Source organism: Seriola aureovittata, chromosome 21 (genome assembly GCF_021018895.1).
Source record: "Seriola aureovittata isolate HTS-2021-v1 ecotype China chromosome 21, ASM2101889v1, whole genome shotgun sequence".
NCBI classification, from domain to species: domain Eukaryota; kingdom Metazoa; phylum Chordata; class Actinopteri; order Carangiformes; family Carangidae; genus Seriola; species Seriola aureovittata.
Genome location: NC_079384.1, coordinates 21729009 through 21752841, shown reverse-complemented (window position 1 = coordinate 21752841; position 23833 = coordinate 21729009). Strand labels below are relative to the sequence as shown.

General features: G+C 39.5%; 1 protein-coding gene across 2 annotated transcripts in view; it reads left to right on the top strand.

Moving 5' to 3' along the window:
* Positions 1-5136: 5136 nt before the first annotated feature.
* The window catches only part of jmjd1cb (jumonji domain containing 1Cb), a 123139-nt gene continuing 104442 nt past the window's right edge, over positions 5137-23833 (top strand). For both annotated transcript variants that reach the window (XM_056365519.1, XM_056365518.1), the window contains exon 1: positions 5137-5501. In XM_056365519.1, the coding sequence (XP_056221494.1) occupies positions 5346-5501 (156 nt within the window). In that variant the 5' untranslated portion in view covers positions 5137-5345. The remainder of the gene's footprint in view (positions 5502-23833) is intronic.

Genomic DNA, 23833 nt, shown 5'->3' with positions numbered 1-23833 from the left:
CTGCACAGCTTTATCTCACGACAAAGGTATAAAATAAATGCAGACTTGAAGTTCAGTGTGGTGGATTTAGAGCTGCAACGATTTGTTTATTAATTCATGAGTCAATTGACAGGAAATTAATGATAATCAATAATTTAAATCAGGGCGGCACAGTGGTTAGCACCCCTCACAGGGAGAGGGTTCTGGGTTCTAACCCTTTCCGTGTGGAGTTTGGATGATGTGCCGGCGTGGATTCTCTCTGGGTGCTCCAGCTTCCTCCCAAAGACATGCTCATTAGGTTAACTGGCAACTCTAAAGTGCCCATAAGTGTGAATGTGTGAGTGACTGGTTGTTTGTCTCTATGTGTCAGCCCTGTGATAGACTGGCAACCTGTCCAGGGTGTAGCCCACCCTCGCCCCAATGTCAGGTGGGATTGGCTCCACCCCCCTGTGACCCTACAAGGATAAGCGGTATGTTGTGGATGGATAACTGAAATAAACTTTTAACCTAAAATGCCAATAATTCGAGGGTTCCAGCATCTAAAATGTCAGGATTTTCTGCTTTTTCTGAAACAACCTTCAACCTAGAAAAAAGACTCAAATTCTGTAATCAAACAGGAGACCAAGTGAGAGTTCAAAAAAATCAAAGTCTTTACTTCAAAGCCAGAGGTCATACATGAGAAGTCAGTGTGTGTAGAAAACAATAGAGGCAAGGAGCAGTTAAAAGGCAAAAAGTTGGACCAGGAAAAAAAGAAAACTGATAGCGTGAAGACAATGTGGCAGTAGCAGTGACAGTGTAGTGATTTATTGCATGTTATACATCCCCAAAAGCCCTGCCAAGCTCTTTGATTCATTCTTTGACTCAATTCATGGAGTGAAACACAGTGATTTGAGGCAATAAGATGCTGCCTAGTAAAAAAACCCAATAACATACCTGTCATGGACTCACACTTTGTCTCGTAACATTCATATTAGCTATTCTGTGAATGGTGGAAATGCCAGTTTTATATGGCAGGGATCTCCATTTGACCTTTTGTCCCTTTTTCATATAAAACCAGTTACGTAAAGCATGGTTCCACACTATCTTAGGCAAACACTTCATCCACCCATAACTACGCTAAACAGGAGTTTCAAAGCTTTCTACAAGAAAATATTTAACCCTTTCAGCTCTCTGTGTATCCACTGATTTTAATTTTGGTGGAAACATTGTTAAAATGATTTTTTTTTCTTCAAGTCAGATTGAGGGAGGAGATTTATCATTTCTTCTCATATAAAGAGAGAATGCGTCTTGTATTGAGGTGAAAATTTTCACTTCACTCTATTTTTACCAATTAGACCACCAGACCACTTTTCCGTCTTTGTTTCTTTTCAGCAAGCAGCCAAAGTACTGACTGTACAGATGTTAGATGGCAAAGCACAATTTATTCAGTCAAGTTTTGGTGGAAAGTACAAAGACAATGTGGCAGCTGAGAGGGGGAGAGACTGGACTATATAGAGGACTAAGCATGGCTGACGAGACACAGGTGACACAGAAAACTGGCGGGAAACAGCACAAAGACAGGAAGTAAAACAACCAGGAAAACCATAAGGTAAGTGATTTCAAAATAAAACAGGAAAGAGTCCAAGTGGGGTGTCACACTAAAGTGGTTGAATCGGTAATTGTAGGTACAGGTATAGTCAGTAGATGACCTAATACAGTTTATTTTCATTTATTCATTCATTTTATTTGTTTGGTTGTTTACTAGGAGCCAAACACATAAACATTATTACATACAGATAAGAAGTAACTGATATAATGTATATCCCCTACATCTAGCATCTCTTTTCTCTGTTTAGACATTTAAATCGAGGTTAAAACATCCAAACAAATAACTTGATTAAAAAGAATCAGCATAAAAACAACAGATAAAACCAACTGTGTACGTGTAAATGCATGTATCTGTCTGTGTATGCTCTGTACATAACTGTATTATTGTACTTATAGTATGTAATAGTGCATAATAGTGTGTAATATGTATGACCTTTAAGTATGAATACAGTATTGACAAGTGAATCATACAATCCAATCAAACTTATGTTGCCTGTTGTTTATGCTACTATTTCAGAATCTAAGTTCTGATTGTGTATTATCAGCATAAAGACCATATAGATAGATAGATAGATAGATAGATAGATAGATAGATAGATAGATAGATAGATAGATTATTTATTTATCCCCTAGGGGAAATTCATGTTTCCATTATCTAATTGTTGATAATAATAATAATAATAATAATAATAATAATAATAATAATAATATAAATTATAATCAGCGATAATAAATAAACAATAATAATTAGATTTGTCCACTTCCTTTGGCTGAGGTGCTGTATAGCCTGATGGCAGTGGGAACAAAGGATCTCCTGAACCTCTCTGTTCTGCAGCGCAGTGACATGAGATGTTTGCTGCAGCTGTAGCTGCTTCTCTGTCCTGCCAGAATTTAATATAAATATATACCTATACCTTTAAGGTTTGTTTATATAATGTCATTATAGGCTTGATTGCTGATTGTGACACCTGGCCCCAGATGATCACACAGTTGAATCATTAACACATACTGTTAAGAGTGTAAACATGTTTATTTCTGCTGTAAAGTTGGACAACATGAGAGTCTATGGGGATTGGATTACTGATGGAGCCAAACTCTAGGGGTAATTGGAACTACAGTTTTTCACTTCTATGATGGCTTCAATTTTCAGCCCCAGAGGTTGCCACTTGTGGATTAATCAATTAAACAGTCAAAGAAATTCAATTGGCATCAGGAGAACAAGCTCACTGAGCCTGTGGAGACTGCAGCTGTCACACTAGATGGGCACTCACAGAGAGCAGACCTCCGTTAAGGGCAATGTCAAACAACATACACAGACTTCAGAGAAAAAAAATCCAAATTTATATATAATCATCTGGATCTGTCCCAGAATTGAATGGGTTCTTCTCAAGCCCATGTCCCATTCATCCACCAAGTTTGGTGCAAATTGATTCAGTACGTTTTGCATAGTCCTGCTAATAAGAGCTACTTTCATTTCATTTCATTCACAAACATCCCTGTATGCATTAATGCTGTGAGTTTCAGCTGGTTGTTGCAAGTTTTGGGGCACCAGGGGCATTTGACTGAGTTCATGCCCCCCAAAAGAACCCTTTTGTGTTGCTAATCCAGAGGGCGTACTCACCTGGATGGCAATCTAAGCTGTGTGCTTCTGCATCGTTACTATTGTCTTTGATAAATGCAGGAAATATCACTGTGCCAAAAGGCAAAGAAACCTTTACTAACCTTTGATCATTTCAACAGTCCTCACCCACATGTGCCATGTTCTCTGTTGGGTTGTGGAACTGCCAGTCTGCAGTTAACGAAGGTGATTTCATTCCTGCCTATGTTGTCTTTGACTGAGACCTAAGGGCAGATAGCGCTGCAGCTCAGTGTTCGGTGCTTATCTTGCTGGACCTATCAGCAGCCTTTGACATGGTGAACCACCACATCCTGTTATCTCTACTCTGTAGTAATCGTAAAGCATGTTCTTGGTTTGAATCCTATCTCACTGGACGTTCTTTCAGTGTTTCATGGCAAGGACAAATGTCCACATTCCATCATCTCTCAGCATGCGTGTCCCAGGGCTCTGTGTTGAGGTCCCTTCTCTTTGTCTTTGGTTTGTTTATCTGCTTGCATAGCTTCTCACCTGTCATTCCCACCACAGCCTAGGTGCGGAGCTCAGCTTGTCGCTCAGATATATCCACATGAATGAAGGAACGACACCTGCAACTTAACCACTCTAAGACTGAACTCTTAGTCATGAAATCAGTCTCTCTATCACAAGTTTGTGAGAAACCTGTGCATCATGTTTGATAACCACCTATCCTTCTCTGACCATATTGCATCTTTCTCAACAACATAACAAAAATCAGACCATACCTGACTCAATACATTACCCAACTCTTGCTACAGGCCATGGTTATCTCTCACCTCCACTACTGCAATGTTCTTTTAGTGGGTCCCCCTGCATGCACAGTGAAACCCTTATAGATGGTCCAGAATGCGACACACGTCTGATCACATGTCATTTAGTGCTTATTCCAAGGTCTCTTACTGTACTGAAGCTTTAGTGTTGTTCCTAACTTGTAAGTTGCTTTGGATAAAACCATCTGCCAAATCAGTAAATGTAAACATAAATGTAAATTTTGGTTAATTGATCAATTGTTTAAGTAAGTTCTCAAATGTGAATATGAACTTGTTTTGTAGTTTCTGTGATAGAGACAAACAAAAAGCAATCTGAATATGTAAATATGGGATTAATGTAATAATGATGGGTGTTTTTCACTTTGTTCTGATATTGTATTCACTGAGCAATCAATGATTATTAAATAAATAATTATCAAATAAAATAACTGTCAGATGTATTTAGGAAAATCATTCTTGCAGCCTTACATTACTTAAATGATGGAATAGTACTACCTTGTCTATGGTTTCTGTGTGTTAACTACTTTACACACACAATGAAAGAAAAACTTTACAATAAATGAGAATTAGGCTATACTAAAAAATGTTGGTTTTAGGTCCCTAAACCACCCAGGCTCCAAGATAGAGGATGAAGAACCTGACATTGGTAGTTGATATTGTACTTCAGTGGTTCAAATTTCTGCCAAATTGTTATTAATCATATTATGCAGACCCAAATAATAAGAAGTAAAGTTGTTGCTTGTTGGGCTTTTGGGCAGTTTCACACATTGCTATGCTGGTAATCGAGTCCTAATAATAACGGCAACATTTATAAACCTGACTTTAATATCTTAAAGCCTGTTACTATAGACTACATGGATACTGCTGTTGTTGTGTATAATAGTAGCTGTGGTACCAACAGTGGCACTAGAACGAACAATAGTAGTAGTGTTATTACAATTGTAATACCGGTAGAAGTTGCCAACACTTAGTGTTAACAGCAGTCGTAGTAGCTCTGCAAGCACGAGCAGTTGTAGTCGATGCTTGGCGAAACTAGTACGGATGGGGTTTAATTGAGCGGAGGGACACAGTCGTGCTACGGTCGTGTGAATGCCATGGGATCCAGCGGAGAAACACAAGTTATGGATGGCGGCGGTGATGCGGTCCAGTGTTCCACCGTTTTTTCAAGCGGAGAGAAAAGAGACTGACGCTCGAGCGGGTGGAGACTGCTACACATTTAAATCCCCCGGGTCGGTTTTTCAGCTTATAGCGACAAATAACTTTTCCTTTTTGATTTTCTTTCTACCGTTGGATTCTTGGATTCGTAAATGACAGGTCTGTAAGGGCGTCGTTGTTGGGAAGTTTTTTCGAGGGGGGGTTTGGACCAGCAAAGGGCCATGGCAGTCGAGGCTCGGCCGGAGCTGGTCGGGAAGCGGTTCCTCTGTGTCAGCGGGGACAAGCCGCCTGAAATCGGCGACATCGGTCGGTGGCCGTGGAGGTCCGGGGTCATACGAGCCGTCAACCACCGTGACAGCGACAATCCCGACCTGACGGTAAGGAAAACGCCGACTTTGTGCTCCTCTTTACTCTGTTACATGCAAAGCAAATGGGGAAATCTCTGCGGTTGGTGGCTAGCCAGCGAGGCAATGTTGTAGGCTTGCCAGGCGGAAATTATTGTGTGGATATGTGTTAGTTATTACGGCTCATTGAACCAGTGAGTACACCGCTTATATTTATCATTATTTTTCACCAGAACGTTTGTCTTTGTTCTTGAGTGTACAAGTTGGACCAGTTATTTGAGCACTTAAGCAAGTTGGGAGGCGGACTACCAGCAGGGGGTTATGGAAAGCAAACAGTAAGCGTTGGTCCAGACAACACACCGCTTATTTACATCAAAATCCCTAAACCTGTCTCATTCATAAATCATTTACTGTGATGAAGAGACGAACCACCATGTCTTCACATTTATTACATGCTAATAATGGTTAAACACAGTTGGCTCCATGTAGGTACACTGTCTTCAACACAGTGCATAACGTGAAGCGTCAATTTCACATGAATCAATCTGCTGACTGGAGACACCTGGAATTTGAGCAGATATTGTGTTGTTTGTCTGAGACAGGTTGCATTGGTAAAAGCATGTGTAGGAATTCGAGTCCCGAGCGGCTAAATGCTTTAATCTGCTGTATACTGTAAATCAGCTGACGGGAGGTGAGGTTGGCTTCCTAGATTTACCCCGCGTTACAGCCTTTACGTTAGACTAATCCCCGTTACCTCGTGGTTATTGGCTACAATCTGCGTTGTTTGTGCTTGTTGATCGACCGTGAAGCCCGTCTGCCTGTGTCAGGCGGACAACAACCCCTCCGTCTTGGACAAGGACGCAGGAATGCTAGGACTTGTAAAAACATAGAACTGCCTGGCTGCAGGCTGAACAATGGGCAATTTATCATGTAAAATATTGTCTGCAATTTCAAGACAGCTCAGTGTTGTCACTGTTAGAGCTTTCAGGAGCAGATATATTTTCAGCATGATGTGTAATTATTGCGTTCTTAATACAGTCAGTAGACAGGCAGTGATGGATGGAAATCTTGGCAATATATTAGTCTGATTTATTTTACCCCTCCTTTAAAAAAACAAAAAACAAAAAGAGAGGTATTTTTCAGTGGGTTAACATGTAAAAACCAGCAAACAGTGAAATATATGCCATGACAAGCCATTGGCTGGCTGATACACTGCACTCTCATTGTACAGTGCCTGTTCCCCGGTTTTCTTTTGTTCACAGAATCCTTCTATCTGCCTATGCAGATAACTGGCCAAACCCAAGCACAGGTCTGATTTAATTATCTAGCGTGTTGTCTTTGTACATATGTGCCATTTCTTGAGGACAGTAAGTCATCAGATATGATATTATCATCTAATGGTCATAGGTCTTTGGTAAGGTTGGTCTTCAATTTGAGAGACATCTGTTAGTTCAGTATTTTTGTGTTTATCAGATGTATTTTAAAGAATAGAATTAGCATACAGCATACCAGCATACAAGTCAGTGGGCCTCACATGTCATTGACTACTTGTGGTGCTTTCTATGGGATTAGTCAGTGGTGAATTCCTGGTGTCACACGTCCATGGCTTTCTGTTATTCTCTCTTTAAATCAAGCATTTACATCAAGTCCTCTATGTTTTTGACAGGAATAGTGAGGTGGCATAATTCCATGGATCAATTATAATGTCATAGCTGAACACCTCTCACTTGTAATTGCATGATCCCTCATCTACACATCTTATTTCATGTTTCACACAACAAACATGCTTTCACCCTCCTATTACGCTTGGTTATTGTGTGTGATATAATTTAGGCAATGAGTAGTGTTCTGGTTTAATTCCATACAGTTGGGCACAGTCTCATTAGCAAGGGGCTTAACTAGCTGAGTGAATACAGTCGAGAAGGATTGGAGATTAGATTAGAAGAAGTGTGTCAAGCCAAGCTGTCAGGCCTTTGTCAAGTGTCTGTGGTCAGATCGGCCAGTAGTACAGGAGTATAGTGGGTTAGCAATGGCTCACCAAAACTTATTGGTTCATAGCTATATGTCTTAGTGGGAGAATAATATAATATAATAATATAAACTGATTATGGAGATTAATCTGAAATTCCCTCCCACCAAGCATCAGATGTCTAAAATCACCATGGTTTAATCATCACTCTGATTGGAAGCATTTTATGACAATAACATTTATTTTCTTGGATATATGCAGTCAGCTCACAACACTGATCTCAAACAGCTAATAATTATAATATAGAGCTGATACGGTCAATCAATTAATTAGTAGATCAAAAGAAAGTTAATCAGCAACTGCTTTTCCTTGTCTTAACTTGTGAACTAGTGAACTCAATATTTTTCAGGTGTGAAGATATCACTGGGGGCTCTTGCTTCATTAGACAGCATATGTGCATTTGAGACATATTTTGAGATTTGCCTCTGTGTAATATAAAGCTCACTTATATTTCATGATGTGCAGCAGAACTGAAAATAAAGCACTGATGTGAGTCAGTACACAAGATGGGAATAATTACACAGGGCCTGATTCTACACACTTTATGCAATCACTGTACATGGTGGCATTTTACTACTCTTTGTGCAGTAATCCAAGGTTAGCAGTCCTAGTATGTATTGTAGTTCAGAGTTATATACAATGATAATTTACCAAGCTAATGGAGCACATGAACCACAGATAACAGCAGACAGTAACAGGGATGCTGCTGCTGGGCTGCTCAAGTGTTGTAACCCTTATGACAGAATAATGTGTAATTACGTACTATGACATCTCTATACAACATTATTAGTAAAACTATGATAACTGTGCCTGGCAGACATTTGTTTAGCTAAATGGTTGTGGGTACTGTTGGCAGCTGTGGCATTACTGATGATGATGATTATTATTGTTATTATCATTATTATTATTTAAAGATCTTTAATGGTGTATTTATGGTTAGCGTGGCCCAATAATAGACATCTGGTCTAGCAGGGGATTAGAACAGTTTGGCTGGCTTAGATCTGATGTGGGCTATACAATGAAAATGAGGACAAGCAAATATTAGAATTACTGATGCATTTTGCTGAATTGGTTTAGAGCCAGTTCTCTGTATAGGATATATGAGAGCAGTAATAGCAATGAATTTAATATGGAGTCATTGTAGTGATAACTGTAGGCTGCCCAGCTGTTAGTGCATATGTTATTTATTCTTTTGGGATATTCCTTCTGCTTTGTAGCAGGCCATAAAAGCACAGCTTCATAGTCTAACCCTTAGTTCACATTATGCAATGGGCTCATAACTAATTAGTAAATCTGATAAAATGTATGTGATATGATGAAACAGCGGGTTGAGGCATAGTCTGTGTATTTATTAATGATACTGAACTATTGGTGTAACAGCACAGGGCAGTCTAGTTTTGTTTACTGGATATCTGAGCTAAATGTTAGTACTAATATCTATTGTGGTCATGCAGTTGCTCAAAATCCATTTGAGGTCCCATTGTCTGAGTACTTTCCACCTGATGAACCCGATAATACTTTTAGTTAGCTTGGCTCTTGAGGAAGAGGAATACATTTCTCTTTTTCGTCATTGAATTAAAAAAAGTCCTTATGTATTAAGATACACAACTCCATTAATGGCATTGTAAATTATTTTCCAGTAAACCCACTTTTGATGCTGCAGGGATAGAGACTGAAACAGAAAACAGAAAAATACATGACAGAGGAGTTCAAATGGCAGCGACAGAGTCTGATAAATAAAAATGAAAGAGAGAGAGAGAGAGCTGAGAATGTGTGACATACAGAATGAAATACAGAGAATCTAAACAGCATTGTAATTCCCTTGCAGACACTTAGTTTTTGATGGGACTTAAGGGACACTGATGCAAGCTAAAAGAAAAAGCTCAGCAGCAGAACCCTATGCTGGCATATTAGGCATAAAAGTGCCGCACTCATCTGGATTCACAATGAATGGAAAGAGCGGGGCAACCAGGTCACTGCCTATAGGAGCCTTTGTTTTCCATTACAGTCCACTGTGTATGTGTGTGTGTGTGTATGTTTACAGTAGCACTGCTGCTAGTTTGTTTTTGGGGATGTGGCCTGAAGTTCATCTCCATGTGGCTAATCAGCAGAAAATGACAGGCTGTGACCAGGGAAGAACCTTCCACATACACAGTCTCTGCATGGTTGTTGCAGTGCTGCAGTTCAGCTAGCTTAGAAACATTTCTAAGCTGCGTGTGAGTATGTGTTGGCTCTTGAATAGCAGCATTGTTTAGAGTGGAAACACATACTAGAGACGCAGAGAATAAACATGGCCTGGAGAGAATCTTTAGCCTTCTAATGTCAATGCTAGAGTCGTGCCTGCACACATATATGCTTTGATATGAATTTGGCTTTACCCTTTGATTTTTGACTACTTTGAATGCTGTTCAGTGCATTGTATATATTACAGTTTGCACTTGTGAAAATGGTAACTCTTCCCTTTTCTGGGTTTAATTCGCACAGTACTAAATTATGAAGGAACATTAACTTGTATTAGACATTGTCTATTTTAGATATTATCATTTACCTGCATAACATTGTGATGATATGATCTTTTCATTTTTTTCTCAGCAGGCTGTAGTGACAAAATTACTCAACAATATATCACATGTGTAACAGTCATGGAAAACAGATCATTGTTTTCAACACCAGTTTGATTTTTTAATATGTGATTTTTGTATTCACTTGACATATTGTGATATATAGATATCAGAAAATGTCATTAATAGCTTGATAATAAGTTCAACTATATTTCCCAGTCTTATATTAAGCAATTGAATGAACTAAAACTAATAGCCTATAATATACAGCATGTACTCCTCCACTACAGGCATGTGGCAGGGTATATTGTAATGTTGTGATTTAGGGTTCACAATAGTCACAGTTAAGAAACCTCAGTGAATGAAATGGAAACACATACGTAGAGGTACAAAGAAGGATAATGACTGATATTACGCTCCCCGTAGATGAGAATGTGGTGGTTTATTTCTCTTGTGCAGTCAGCCTTAACATGTCAACAGGTTTAGATACATAATGTATTGACTGACTTTATAGACAGGGGTGTTTATTGTCACTGAGTAACGTTCAGGTGTGTTTTAATGTTTATGTGTCCCAATATTCACTGTGCATCATGTCTTTCCGTTGGTGTCAACAGACCCAACCGAAGCTCCTCAGGCTCTCAGTGGTTTGTTATTGTTTTAGCATTTAACAGTATTTCAGTGCAATCAGAGACATAAATGTTGTCTGTAGAATGATTATATAATTAGTCTTTATTTATCAGATAGACATTCGCACACTGAGCTGCAGTATTGCTATGTGACTCCCAGGTTATGTGGTGTTTGGGCAACTGGATACACTGACTGTTAGTGGTTTGTTTTCTGGTGCCTAAGGAAACAAAATGTAATCTGAAGCCAGGATGGGCTGGCTGGATTTCTGGCTGGACGTACCCTCCCCCCATCTCCTCCACAGACACACAGACACACAGTCACACACAGTCACACACAGTCACACACACACACACATACACACACACACACACACACACACACACACACACACACACACACACACACACACACACACACACACACTGCACTAAAGCTCCACTACATCACAGTGCTACATACGGCAGCCATAAAACCTCCATAGGCTCACAGGCTTCCCAGATAACCCTGGGAATACATTAGGCTCTACTACACAACAGCTGCTGTGGTTTCCTGGTATACTATGCTACACTGCTGTTATTCTCATTGCTAAGCTGTGATGGAATTTGTATTTTAGAAACATATAATGCTAAAAATATATCATGTCTGATTAGAAAACTGACAAAACAACACACGTGGAAGTTTAGTTTGATTAACCTGCTGCTCAAGAATGAATTTCATCCCAGTGAGATACTGATAGATCTACAGATGTTTAGATGATTTTAGTTGGTCATTTAGGATCATTTTGACAATGATTTCTGAACAGCCACCATGTTGTTTCCCCTTAAAGGTGACCCGACCAGTGACATTACAGCAAGTAAGATGTAGCAAGGGTTTGTGTTGATGGGTGAAGGAGTCGGTCAGGCATCTTTGTACAGATGGAAATGATGACTGTGTCAAGCTAATTCAGCCATGCTACTGCCTGTGAGCAAAACTAAAACTGTTGGATGACTTTGCCTGAATCTTATCAGACTGGTAGGGGTAGACCATTTACATGTTTAATATGCATAATGAAATATAAATGACTTTACCCTAAAAGGTGATTTTTGTTCACCACTGATATGAGATAAGAAAGAGAAGCATTACAATAGCTCACTATACTGTTATCCAGAACAGTAGATCCAGAGTCTTGTTAGTAAAACATTCAGTGAGAAGCCCAGACAGACTGTGACTGTGTGCTGAATATGGAATGAGTAAACCTCCGCCTGTCTGACTGCTGTTATCTCCATCCCACCATTAGACAGCCTGTATGCTCACAACTGCTCTGAATGAAATCCACCAATCACTGTTTTGAGACGGAGGAGCTGATAAAATACAACATGGTTTTGACTCAAACTGGCATTTTCAGTCTAAAACGTACACATATTTGGTGTTTTTTGTTGTGGTGGGAAAGTCCCACTAGTGTTCAACACAGTGTGTGTTTTAATAAATGTCTTTCTCTGAGCTGAAACATTTCCATATCATTTCTTTGACCCAGAGCTGTGTATTTTCGAACACTGCTGTCAGGGAAAACTGGCGCGGCCCTCTAACTAGACTGTTTTACCAAAGAATGTGAGGGAAGCTATTTTGGTGTAGCCAGTAATGAGGAGGTTGTGCTTATTCAGTTTGGAACATCTCCCAAATGAATTGAGCAACTGCAGCTCATGCATGTCCATCTAGTTTGGCTGTATCTTCTCTTTTGAGTAGAAGATGAGATGTCACCTGCTGCTGTTTGTATTCAGTTTATTTCCGGGATCCAGGACACAGGGTGAGTAGAGCGTCCACCCCCTGAGGTGAACCTGTGACCGTTAGTTGTTGCTATGTTTCCGGAGATAGCTGGGGCCAATGGAATGTTGTCTTACCTGTCTGTAATGTAATTCACTTAGCCTTTCATCGACTAATTCATTGCATTAACAGGGTTGATTTGTGCCAGTGAGAAAACACATGAGAATGAATAACAATAGGCCTGCCTCAAGCTACGTCCACAATACGGTGTTTTTGTTTTAGAATGCATCTCTCTTGCTGCGTTTCCTCCTCCCGTCCACACGACTCCGGTGTTTTTGAGCACAGAAAACAGACTTTTGGAAACGCTGCGGGCCCCGTTTTAGTTTGAAGACTCTGGGGCTGTGTTGGAGTCTGGACGGGTGAAAACAGAGACCTTTGGAGATGATGATGTAGACACCCGCAGTCGCTCCTGATTGGCCCCCTCATCTGCCTCGACTAACAGTGGTGAATACAACATGATAATGAATTACCTTTACATTGTTGTCTTTGCTAGAAGCTGTTCAGTTAAACTCTTCATTTTAGCACTGAAGGTGTCTCTTTGTTGTTCCTCATTTGTAGGATTTTTTGCAACCAATCAACTGCAGAATAGACAATCTGCTTCCTGTTTACACCGGCTCACGCATGCTCAGTGTGCATGATTGCTCAGATATGTATATATTATCAGTTGTGATAGTCTGGACGGAGATTGTTTCTGATATGGAGCTAAAACGCTCTTATGGACAGAGAGCGTTTTTATTTGAAAACGCATTTTAAAAATGAAAATGTATTTGTGTGGACGTAGCATCAGTCTCTTTAGTTTTATTTCAAAGAGGACCACTCTTCCTCCCACTGGTTTGGTCTCTCAGAGCAATGCAAAAAAAAGAAAACAGCTTCAACTTTTTAATCGTTGTGGAGTTCAGAAAGACCAAAGGTGGCACACACACACAAAAAACCATCTGTATCAGCGGGATGGAGGTTTGGGTGTCTACATGGTCAAGAAGGCTCACCAGTACATATCTGCCCTACAGCAAACTGCTGTCTTTACTGTACATATCTGATCTATAGTGTGTGCATGTATTCATATCCTGTTTTTATTCTGTATATAATGTCTACTACTTGCATTACTAGTTCTTACACCTGTACTACATATTTACACGTATATCTGCAGTTGCCTTCTGGTCAAATGGCAAACTGCATTTGGTTGTCTCAGTGCTTGTACTCTGTGTTATGACCGTAAAGTTGAATCTAATTTGATTTAATCTAAACTGAGAATTGATAGTGAAGATCATGATTAATAACAATAATTGCATATTATGCCAGTGTCCTCAGGGCAGTGCCTTGTGTTACTGCTACTGTAGGCAGACGTATTGGATTAGCTGTGTCTGACCCCTGCTAGCTTTTGTCCAGTCTATCCTTTTTTGCTGGTTGTCTTGTCTTGTTTTGTTTTCTCTTATACTGTGCTGTTATATGTTGTACTGTTCTTCCAGCTGTGTCATGTTCCAGTCCACCCAACCTCTTCTCTCATTTCCTGCCTGCTCCTGATCTCCTGTCCTGTCCCAGTCTGTGCTTTCGCATTCATTGTACTTTAACTGGATTATGTGTATTACCAGGCATTGTAAACATAACCATGCTGCCTTCATAAAGTTCCTGAGATAAAATAATCAAATCAGCTTCATGCCATGTTCAAATATGCCACATTGTTGTTTTGTCATTTGCCTAAGTAGCAGGGTTTTTACTGGATCTTTGTTTTCAGTGATGGATTGAAGTGAGTGTTGTTTGGTTGTGTAGAAAATCATCATAAATAATGCGAAAATATTCATTCATTTTGAGACTGGGATCTTTTATTGCATGCTGTGCACTTTTTATGCTGGGTACCTTTATTTATAGGAAACTACTAGAGCATAAACAATTAGTCTATTAATGTGTGCATTTGCTGCTTTTCTTTGTCATGTATGACCGTAAATTAACATTCCTTTAATAATTGTTAGCTCCAGTACTAGAAACGTTTGCAGTATATCTAAAAGATTTAGTTACTCTTAATGAGTGAAAATAGTAAAGTTCCTAAGAGACATTCATTAGAAGAGAAGCTGGCAGAGATTGGATGGCTGCTGTAATGTTCTTTACATCTCACACTGGCATATTCAGCCTGGCCTTGTGCTGTTGGTGCATGACTCACTGACTAGCTTTCTGATATGAAAGAGAGAGTGAAAAATAGAGAGAGGGATGGAGTGGGAGAGACGGTGAGATGTGGAGATGAAGGGCGGAGAGAGAGATGTTTCAGAGAGCTGAAGCAAATGCTATTTGAAAAACAGAGAGAGAAAGAGAGAGAGAGATGTGTACTCTCATTAGTCATTTGCCTTTCCAGCCAACCAGGCTCTCTGGTAGAGAGAGAACAAGAGAGCAGAGGATAAGGGAAAGAGAACGAAAGAGAGAAAATGGGAATGTGAGAGAGACGGAGAGAGAGAGGGGTTTCTTTCTCCTCTGTCTGGCCTCTCTCCCATAGCAACAGCGGCTTAGCCACGTGAACGCCAGTTCCTTTGAGTTCACCCACTGCACAGAATTTAACTCCTTCAGTGCTGGATTATGGCACAATACAACAGCACAGAGCCGGAGAACACGACAGAACTCTGGACAGAATAAACATGTTTAACCAACCGAACTGGGCTGCAGATGATATACAGACAGAATTTATTATGTGTATTATATATAAATGGTATTTCTAATGTGTTCAGTGACTACCCTGTATTTAACTTATTCACTGCTCTACCATTTTATAGAGTTTAATAGAATATTGTCATAGAATTCCATCACATAGAGCAGAATAGTACACTGTAACATAGAGCTGAACAGAATATTGTTATATAGAGTGGGTTTGCCTTCCAATAGAGTGGTGGCCAATAGCAGCATGTGGAATAGAAGTGTGTGCAGTCATATCAAGTGGAAGTGATAGAAAACAGTGGACTGATCCCACTGTTTGGTGTTAGAATGAAACAGTGGAATGATTGTTGACTGGACCCAGTGTGGGACAAAATTGGTTTCTGTGGGATTCCTGACTCCACTGCACAACTTCACTCTGTAAATGCAATGCAAACAGAGAAATCAAATCTATTGGCCAAGACAAAGAGCTTTAAACTGAGTTCAGTAACATTGCTGTCATCACTGTATACCAGAGACACGGCCCCCAATGCAGGTTTTATTCCAATCCATAAAGCTAATGCAGATTTGAAAACGCAGCCCATACATAATCAATTACAGTTGTTGGGGTATCTATTATAACTATTGTAGTGTAATAATGGAACTCCAGTTCAGTCCTGCAACCTAGCTTTTTTCATGGTATTTTGATGGTCACTTTTTTGACCACAATAATTTGTACATGTGCACATGTGTACAAACAGCCCCATAGTTTGCTTTTCTGAATTAGCTGATCACAATCTCCATTTTGCTACAGGGTAAAGCAGAAAAATCAGAGAACTTGTTTCTGTCTTTTTCTCCCTCTCTTCACTCTTTTCCTTTTGTTCAAGAGCTCGCTAACTCTTTCCAGATGGTATAGAGTTAACTCTCCTCTCCTCTCAGCTTGTATTTGCTGACTTAAATGTTACCTTAAAAATGTTGACAATTGGCCTATTATTACTGTACAAAGAAGGAAACAATGGAGATTTATAATACAGACTTGATAAGTTCTATCATTACCAGTTAAAAAACTTCAAACATTTATTTTTTTTTTTTCACTATTGGTCCATTTTATGTGAATTTAGTTGATGATTAGATACAATTTGATATTTTAAGACTCATTTTAAGACAGTGGTCGGCTGTTACTTTCTATTTTTGTCATTTTATAGACTAAATTAATCATTATTAGTTAATTATTATTATGATATGTTAATAATATTTAAAAATTATTGGAAATAATCATGTGCAGACTTGCCTTTTATAGAGTTTAATCTAATGATGTTTGAGTAGTTTTGTACTATGATGAGAATTACTACTAAGATATTCTACTTCTATCATATTTGTGATTATTCATCTTCTGTGCTTGAATAAAAAGTAAAATATTCATAATCAATATAGAGATAAAGAGGACTGCGGCATCTACACTGTGCCTGTACCGCTGAATGTTACTGTGTATATTGGCCTTGAAAACTCATATTGCTTCAATCCTGGTGTGAGTAGACTCGGTATTTGACGTGTCTCAGCTGGAATGTGAACTGCAATTAAACAAGTTAACTCTTGTTACCTGAGAGAGGAGAGAACTCCTCTCATTGTCAGCACTCTGTTTCTCTGTCATAGTACTCTCTAAATCTACACCTAATGATTATCTTAATTTAAAGGAAGATTATTTTTGGGATTAAATTAATAATTGTTTAGTCTAAACAATGAAATCACATCCATCACATTTTCCATTCAACCCACAGGCCAAAAACTAAAAACAATATAAACAATAACAGAAAAGCGGCAACTTATTACAAATGAGAGGCTTGGATTGTTTTACACATTGAATAGCTTAAATGACTAATCACTTATCAGAGGAGCTGCAGATTTATTTTCTCTCGATTGACTAAGTGATTAGTTGACAAATTTAGTACAGGTATTATCCCTTCGTAGTATTTCACACTATTGCAGTGTGCTGAATTGTGTGTTTTGTCAGCACATCCTAAAGCATTGAATGTCAACTGTACTCACACAGCTGTTGTGAAATTACATGGATATGAATAGAGCTTTCTGTTAATGCGATGAGACATACATGTCTGGCAAGCTGTAAATACAGGTGGCAAAGGTAAGGCAAGAGGTACAAATTTATAATAAAAAAACATAATCTACTGACAATGGATAAAAACATTAAGGACTGTGCTGAGCTGAATGATTTGAGGAAGATATCTGATGACTGATTGTTCTTCTGGCCAGAACTGTGATTTAAACTGTGCTTGTTTTCTATAAATGAACATGTTCTGTCTGACAATGTGAAAGTTGGTTTAATGATGACTAGTGACCTACTTTATAGCCCTGAATAATGGAGGTGCTGATTCAGAGTGGTTAGTTAAAACTGAGTAATATTAGCCTTATCTGTCAATTTCCTCTTACTTGTAACTTGTAAGTTGACATTTTGCCAATTTTTCTTTTTCTTTTAAAGAAGAAAAAAAAGCTCCTAAACAACAAGCAGTTTGATAAACTTGTATGTTATCATGCAGATTAACAGTCTGGCCTGGAGTTTAAATAATTGTATGGGAATTTGTTGCAACACACCTGTGCAATATGCAGTGCCATGCATAAAATTAGAAATGACACATTTCTTTCAACAAGATTCCTTTTTTATTTCTTTCTTTTACAATTTCAAAATAACAAAAGGAAAATTGGCCTGAAGCAACGTTTGGGCTTCCTGCATGGTCAGTACTCAGTAACACCCCCTATGTTGAGTATCACAGCCTGGAAACACTTTCTGTAGCAACTCAGAGTCTTTCAGTTCTTGTTTAGGGGATTTTTTTCTTCCTTGCCAAAGGGTTCTAGCTCTGTGAGATTCTTGGGCCGTCTTGCATGCACGGCTCTTTTGAAGTCCATCCACAGATTTTTGATGAAGTTTAGGTCGGGGACTATGAGGATCATGGCAAAGCCTTAGGCTCGCACCTCTAAAGGTAGTCCATAGTGGATTTTGAGGTATGTTTAGCAACATTATACTGTTGTAGAAGCCATCCTCCTTTCATCTTCAGCTTCTTTACTGACAATGTGATGTTTGCTTCCAGAATTTGCTGGTATTAAATTGCCTTTACCAGTGAATTGTTTCCCGTGCCACTGGCCGCAACACAAACCCAAAGCATGATTGCAGCTTTCCAATGCTGAACTGTTGGATAGGTGTTTTCTTGGTGAAATTCTGCACCCTTTTTTCTCCAAACATATCTTTGCTCATTGTGGCCAAAAAGTTCTATATTAACCTCATCAGTCCACAGGACTTGTTTAGATTTTATTATTTAGAGTTTCTTTGCAAACGGAGGTTATTTTCTGATGACTCTTCCATGAAGGTCATATTTGCGCACGTGTAGCTGCACAGTAGAAGAGTGCACCACTACTCCAGAGTCTGATAAATCTTCCTCAGGATTTTGCAGCCAAACGAGGGATTTGATTTGCCTTTGCTACCTGAAAATACTTTGCTGTCTTCTTACAGGCTGCCCCTGCTATGTGGGCATCAGGTATTTTAATTTTCAGAGGCAGCTGCTTATAGGAGCTGCTGATTGTTGGGGCAAGGTTTTGGAGTATTTGTAAAGCTTTTCCTAACAATGACTGTGAACAGGCCATAGCTTTAACAAGCTAATGAAGGTCTCAGACCTTGGTAAAAGTTATGAGAGATCAAATCTCTTTTGTACGGTGCTCTTTTTTTTTCACTTTGTACAAACAAAAATTAAAATACTATTCTTGCTAAAAATGTTGAAAACAATGTTTCATTATTAAACTTTATGCCTTTTGGATCAGTTCATCTTCTACTCACTCAACTGTTCACACTAACAGAAATTCTGACCAGGGATGTTCGTTATTAGATAATTATCAGCTCTAATAGCTCTATTAGTTTTGTTATTGTTACATGTATCATTCAGTCACTTAGCAGTGGCAGCAACAAAGCTGCACAGCTTGTCAGACAAGCAGACTTTCTGTTCTGCTGGCCACACAACCAGTCAGCCAGGCTTCTCTGCCTTCATCAGCCGTAACCTCGCCAACCGCAGCTCTCTACTCTGTCTTCTTACTGTTTATCACTCAGGCTAGAAAGAGAGCCACATGTGCAAATATCTACACACACCCAAACCCACACCCACACCCACACCCACCCACACACACACACACACACACACACACACACACACACACACATACATACACAGAGCCTGCTTTGTCACTTCTAGTCCAAGAGAGAAAAGGAAAGAGTGGAATAACGCTCCAACATGACACACCATGCAACAGAAATGTTTTGGGTGTGTCTCTGAGCTCTGAACAGTCACAAATACTCACGTGTGCGTAGTGAGGAGTGGCTGTAGTAGCGGAGTCCTGCAGTGTAATGAGGCTTGTGAATGGGAAGAGAGGCGCTGTGGTGGCTTTATTTACATGTTGCAATGATAAGGGGCTCCATCCTCTGAACTGCATATAGCCGAGACTGGAAAACATCTTTCAGGAGAACTTTATCAAACTTGTGTGGCTTGTGCTTAATTTTTTAATTTTTTAATTTTAGGCTTAAATGAAACCTAATGAAGCCAGGGCTGTTATTAATATCCAAGAAGGGACATTCCCAGCACCAGCCAGACTGCAGGCTGTACAGCACCTTGCTCAACCTATCCACCATTAGGCAGAGAAGCTTACGTTAGGGATCCTGTTCAGGATTCAGGTTGGTTGTTCAGTATTGGTCACTGGCACTGGTCACTGCTGTGGCCTGAAGATGAAGGCTTATTTTCTGCTGTGCTGGAAATGTAACTTTTGAACATTTTGTCCAAATCTCAGCAGAAATTTGGGTTGAGTTCAACCTGTCCACTTCTGCACAAGTATTAAGCTGTAGATCACAGTACAGTACATGCACACTGTGTATAACCTGAACTACATGTGTGAATGCAGCTGTTTGAACTAAGAACGCACTCTGTGCATGTGCTGTCTGTGTGGTTGTGTGTTTGTGTGTGTGTCCTGTGGAAGATAGTGATGTAGTGGTGTGTGAAGTCCAAAGTTTCTGTTGACATTACAAAACTACATTGTTACAGCACAGCACTACAAGCACACTGGTGTCTACTATACTATGTTATTTTGTCAAATAAATGGATCATATTTTCCCCTAGGTGATTCATATATGCAGAGAAAACAGTATTAGCCTCTCCACTTTTAAGACAGCTGAAAACACTGCAATGTGAAGCTCCTGGATCTAAACAGCAAACTGTGTTATAAGTTTAAGACCGTCAAATGTTGTCTGAAATGTAATGCAATTGGAAAATTTCATTATCCCTTTAAATTTGTGGTTGCCCTTTCTTATTCTACCAGCTTGGTTTCTTTGTTCAACCAGAAGTGGACGGATTTTGCCATGTTTTGGTGTTTGTGTGTCAAACTAGGTCTTAAACCCTGTTTGATGCAGCGCACTATAAATATGGCTTCCTAAAACCATTATTTACTAAAGTAAACACAGAAGGACACAGCACAAAGGTCACTACATAAAAATGTGTGTGCGGTCCACCTGAATGTGACACGTTACCTCTGCCAGCCCATGAGTCTTCAGTGTAGCCATGACAAAGGCCAGTGGGACCAGAGATGTAACACGAGATTGTTCCTTGAAAATCTAGGGCAAGGTTCCTTCTCCACATGTGTCAGTCTGTGTGTGTTGTGCTTGCCCGGCAGCTTCCAAGTGTGCATATGCATGTTTATTCTGTGTGTGTAAGTTTACTGACTTGTGTGTATCTGTATGTGTGCTGGTTTGAGAGCATACTATTGTGTGAAAGTATGGGTGTGTGTGTGTGTGTGTGTTTGAGCCAGACTTGTGCATGCGTGACATACAGAGGCAAAGTGTGTGCATAATCATGCTTGGCTTTGTGAATGCTTGCTCTCTGTGTATGTGTGTGTGTGTGTGTGTGTGTGTGTGTGTCCCAGTGCAGCAGATGAAGGCAGGGAGGGGTGTTCTAGTGCTGGCTCCATTGATTGGTTCCATACAGACTGAAACTTGACCTTCACAGCAGATGTCTGTAAGGCTGCCAAAGACACGCACGCAGGCACGTGCACACACACACACTCACAGACACACACAAGACAAAGTACACTACTCTTATTATGCTGCTCTGGCTTCCAGTATTTCTGTTTGTAGGGGTCTTTCAGTCTAAATGTGTCTCATCCTAACATCTAACAAGATCAGAGAGAATTATTTGACATTTCAAAGTTGACAAGCTTCTATCCAACATGGTACACACAACTAACAAATCAGGCAAGATAAGGTAGAAGAGGAAAAGCAAGCATGATGGAAAGTGTGCTGTTGTTTCTTTCCCTCTGAAAGTCTCTGCATCCTGTGTCTGATAAAACAAACTGTAACAGACCCAGACATGAAGCATTCATGAGGACAGTTCTCCAGCTCCCAACATTGCTGGCTGTGGCACAGGAGTGCTTGCCAAAAATGAATGAATGAATGAATGAATGAATGAATGAATGAATGAACTAATCTTTTCTACTTTGATACAATTTACACTGAGACGTACTGCCTCAAGGTCCCACACTGACACAATCTTTCACCTTCTCAAGTTTAGCTTACTTAAAGCTGTGCAGGTGGTGACTGACTGAATCATGTTGTACCCTCTGGGTTTACTATAGCTGTGTGCACTCTCTGCAGAGACCGTTCAGTACTACAAACCTGTACAAACCTGTGTACTTGACTCAACAGTAGCTGATACTAATTCTGCTACACTCTCACTGCCCTCGATACTTCCTGTACATGCTGAACTGCAGCAGGTACGCTAAAGAAAGCCAAAGAGACTGTTTGGAGGCTTTAGTGCTCGCTGGATTCATTCATATACCAGAGTCAGACAGTAGAGTCAATGCTTATTAACTTGTTAGCTTGTGGATATTTCTCCTGATTCAGGCTGCCTGCAGAATTTGGAGAGACTCACTACTGCAGTCTGGTTAACTTACACAACCGTTAGTGCCTCTCAGTGTAAACAGTTGTAAATTTTCAATTCTATATCATACCTATGAGAAGGTAGAGCTTTATTTATTTATTGTAAAAATACACATGTACCATCACAGTAATTTCAGTATTATCTATCTATATTTATAGTATATATCAGCGTTATTCAGCCTATGGCTTTGTATTTTGTGAGGATAATGTTTTACTTTGATTCAACACTGGCAGGTCATGTTAGTATGACCTGCACTCTTATGACCTGAAAGGTGTATAACACCCAATACTAAAACACTTGAAATACTCTAGATGCTTGATGCACTTAGAGGTTAGCACCCGGTCTATAACATCCTGGAACTTTTGCAGAGTTACAATGCAGTTAGAGATGCATTAAGCCAGTGGAACACAGTGTTTCACCTTTCTGTAGTATTTCACAGCTCTAAGACAGCTTTAGCATGATGGAGAGAGAGAATTTTCAAAGTGTCTGCATACTTGTGATTTGTCTTTCAGAAATGAGAAACACCATTAGGCTTAACTAGTGTAGCTACTTAACATATGTTGTATCTTGCTTTTTTAGAAGCAGAGAAAATTATTTTTTAAAGCACAACTGTTTTTATGGGCAACTTGATAAAATTCATAAAACTTTAGTAACACTGTTGCTACTGTTTGTGTTACTACTGCTGTAATGCAAATGCTGCTGCTTTTACTGCTGCTGGTGTTGGCGATACAACTATTACCCTGCTGTTATTGCTTTCCTCCATTCAGGCCTGTGACCAGGATCTTAGAAATTCTGAGGTCAAGATGCCAATGTCCTTGAACCCCAGTATTTTTGGCAAGCTGTCAGTCTGTAAAATGTCTTTTCCCCACATTTTCTTCATTTATTTTATTCCTGTACAATCAGTGCTTACAATGTTCAGATTTAAGACACCACCTTCAGACAGGTATTAATTAATCTATATGTTTGTTATGAGTGTTGGTGTTGAACTACACTGCACTATAGTGAGAGGTGTTTTCTAATAATGGGGAGAATATTGAAACACATATCAGTTAGGGATGCCCTGATTGATGGGCAGACCTTCATTAAAATTTGTTACGGTAGATCGGCATTAATAGTAGCGATCACCTTAAAACCGATCACCTGTGGTCAATACTTTGGTGTCTGCAGCTGAGAGAGTAGTGCCTCCCATCTTTTTCACCGCACTGGTGCGTGACAGGCCACCAAAACAAAACAAAACAACATGTTGGTCGTGTGGAACTTTTACAAAGTGTGTGTGACTGATTCAACGTGCGTGGCATCCATAATTTCAGTATAATGCAGATAAGATCACCACTAACCGCAAACTCATTAATCAACCTAAAGTTGAAGACCTCTTGGAAAGTTTTAACAAAAGCTGGCCATTATAAGCTTTGAAAAGTGAGAGTATGGGACAGAGCTGTAGATTGCATTAGATTGTATAGTATCTAATAAGTATCTTTGATTATTTCTGTTTAGCCTGAAGAATTCAAATTAAATAATTTTCACTCAGAAAATATCCGTCTCAGGCTTGTTCAGTTACAGTTCAGACGCAGTACCTGTGTCCATACAACCCTCCCACCACAGTGTGCACACTGGCTGAACCTCTATATACAGTATATAGTTATATAATAGTTTTCCTGTATGGTTTATTTATTTATTTCCATTGGCAAAGAGGCAGAGATTAAGTGCAGAGGATTTGCAAAGGCATTGACTGCCAGCCAACCAGGAAGAAAAATCACG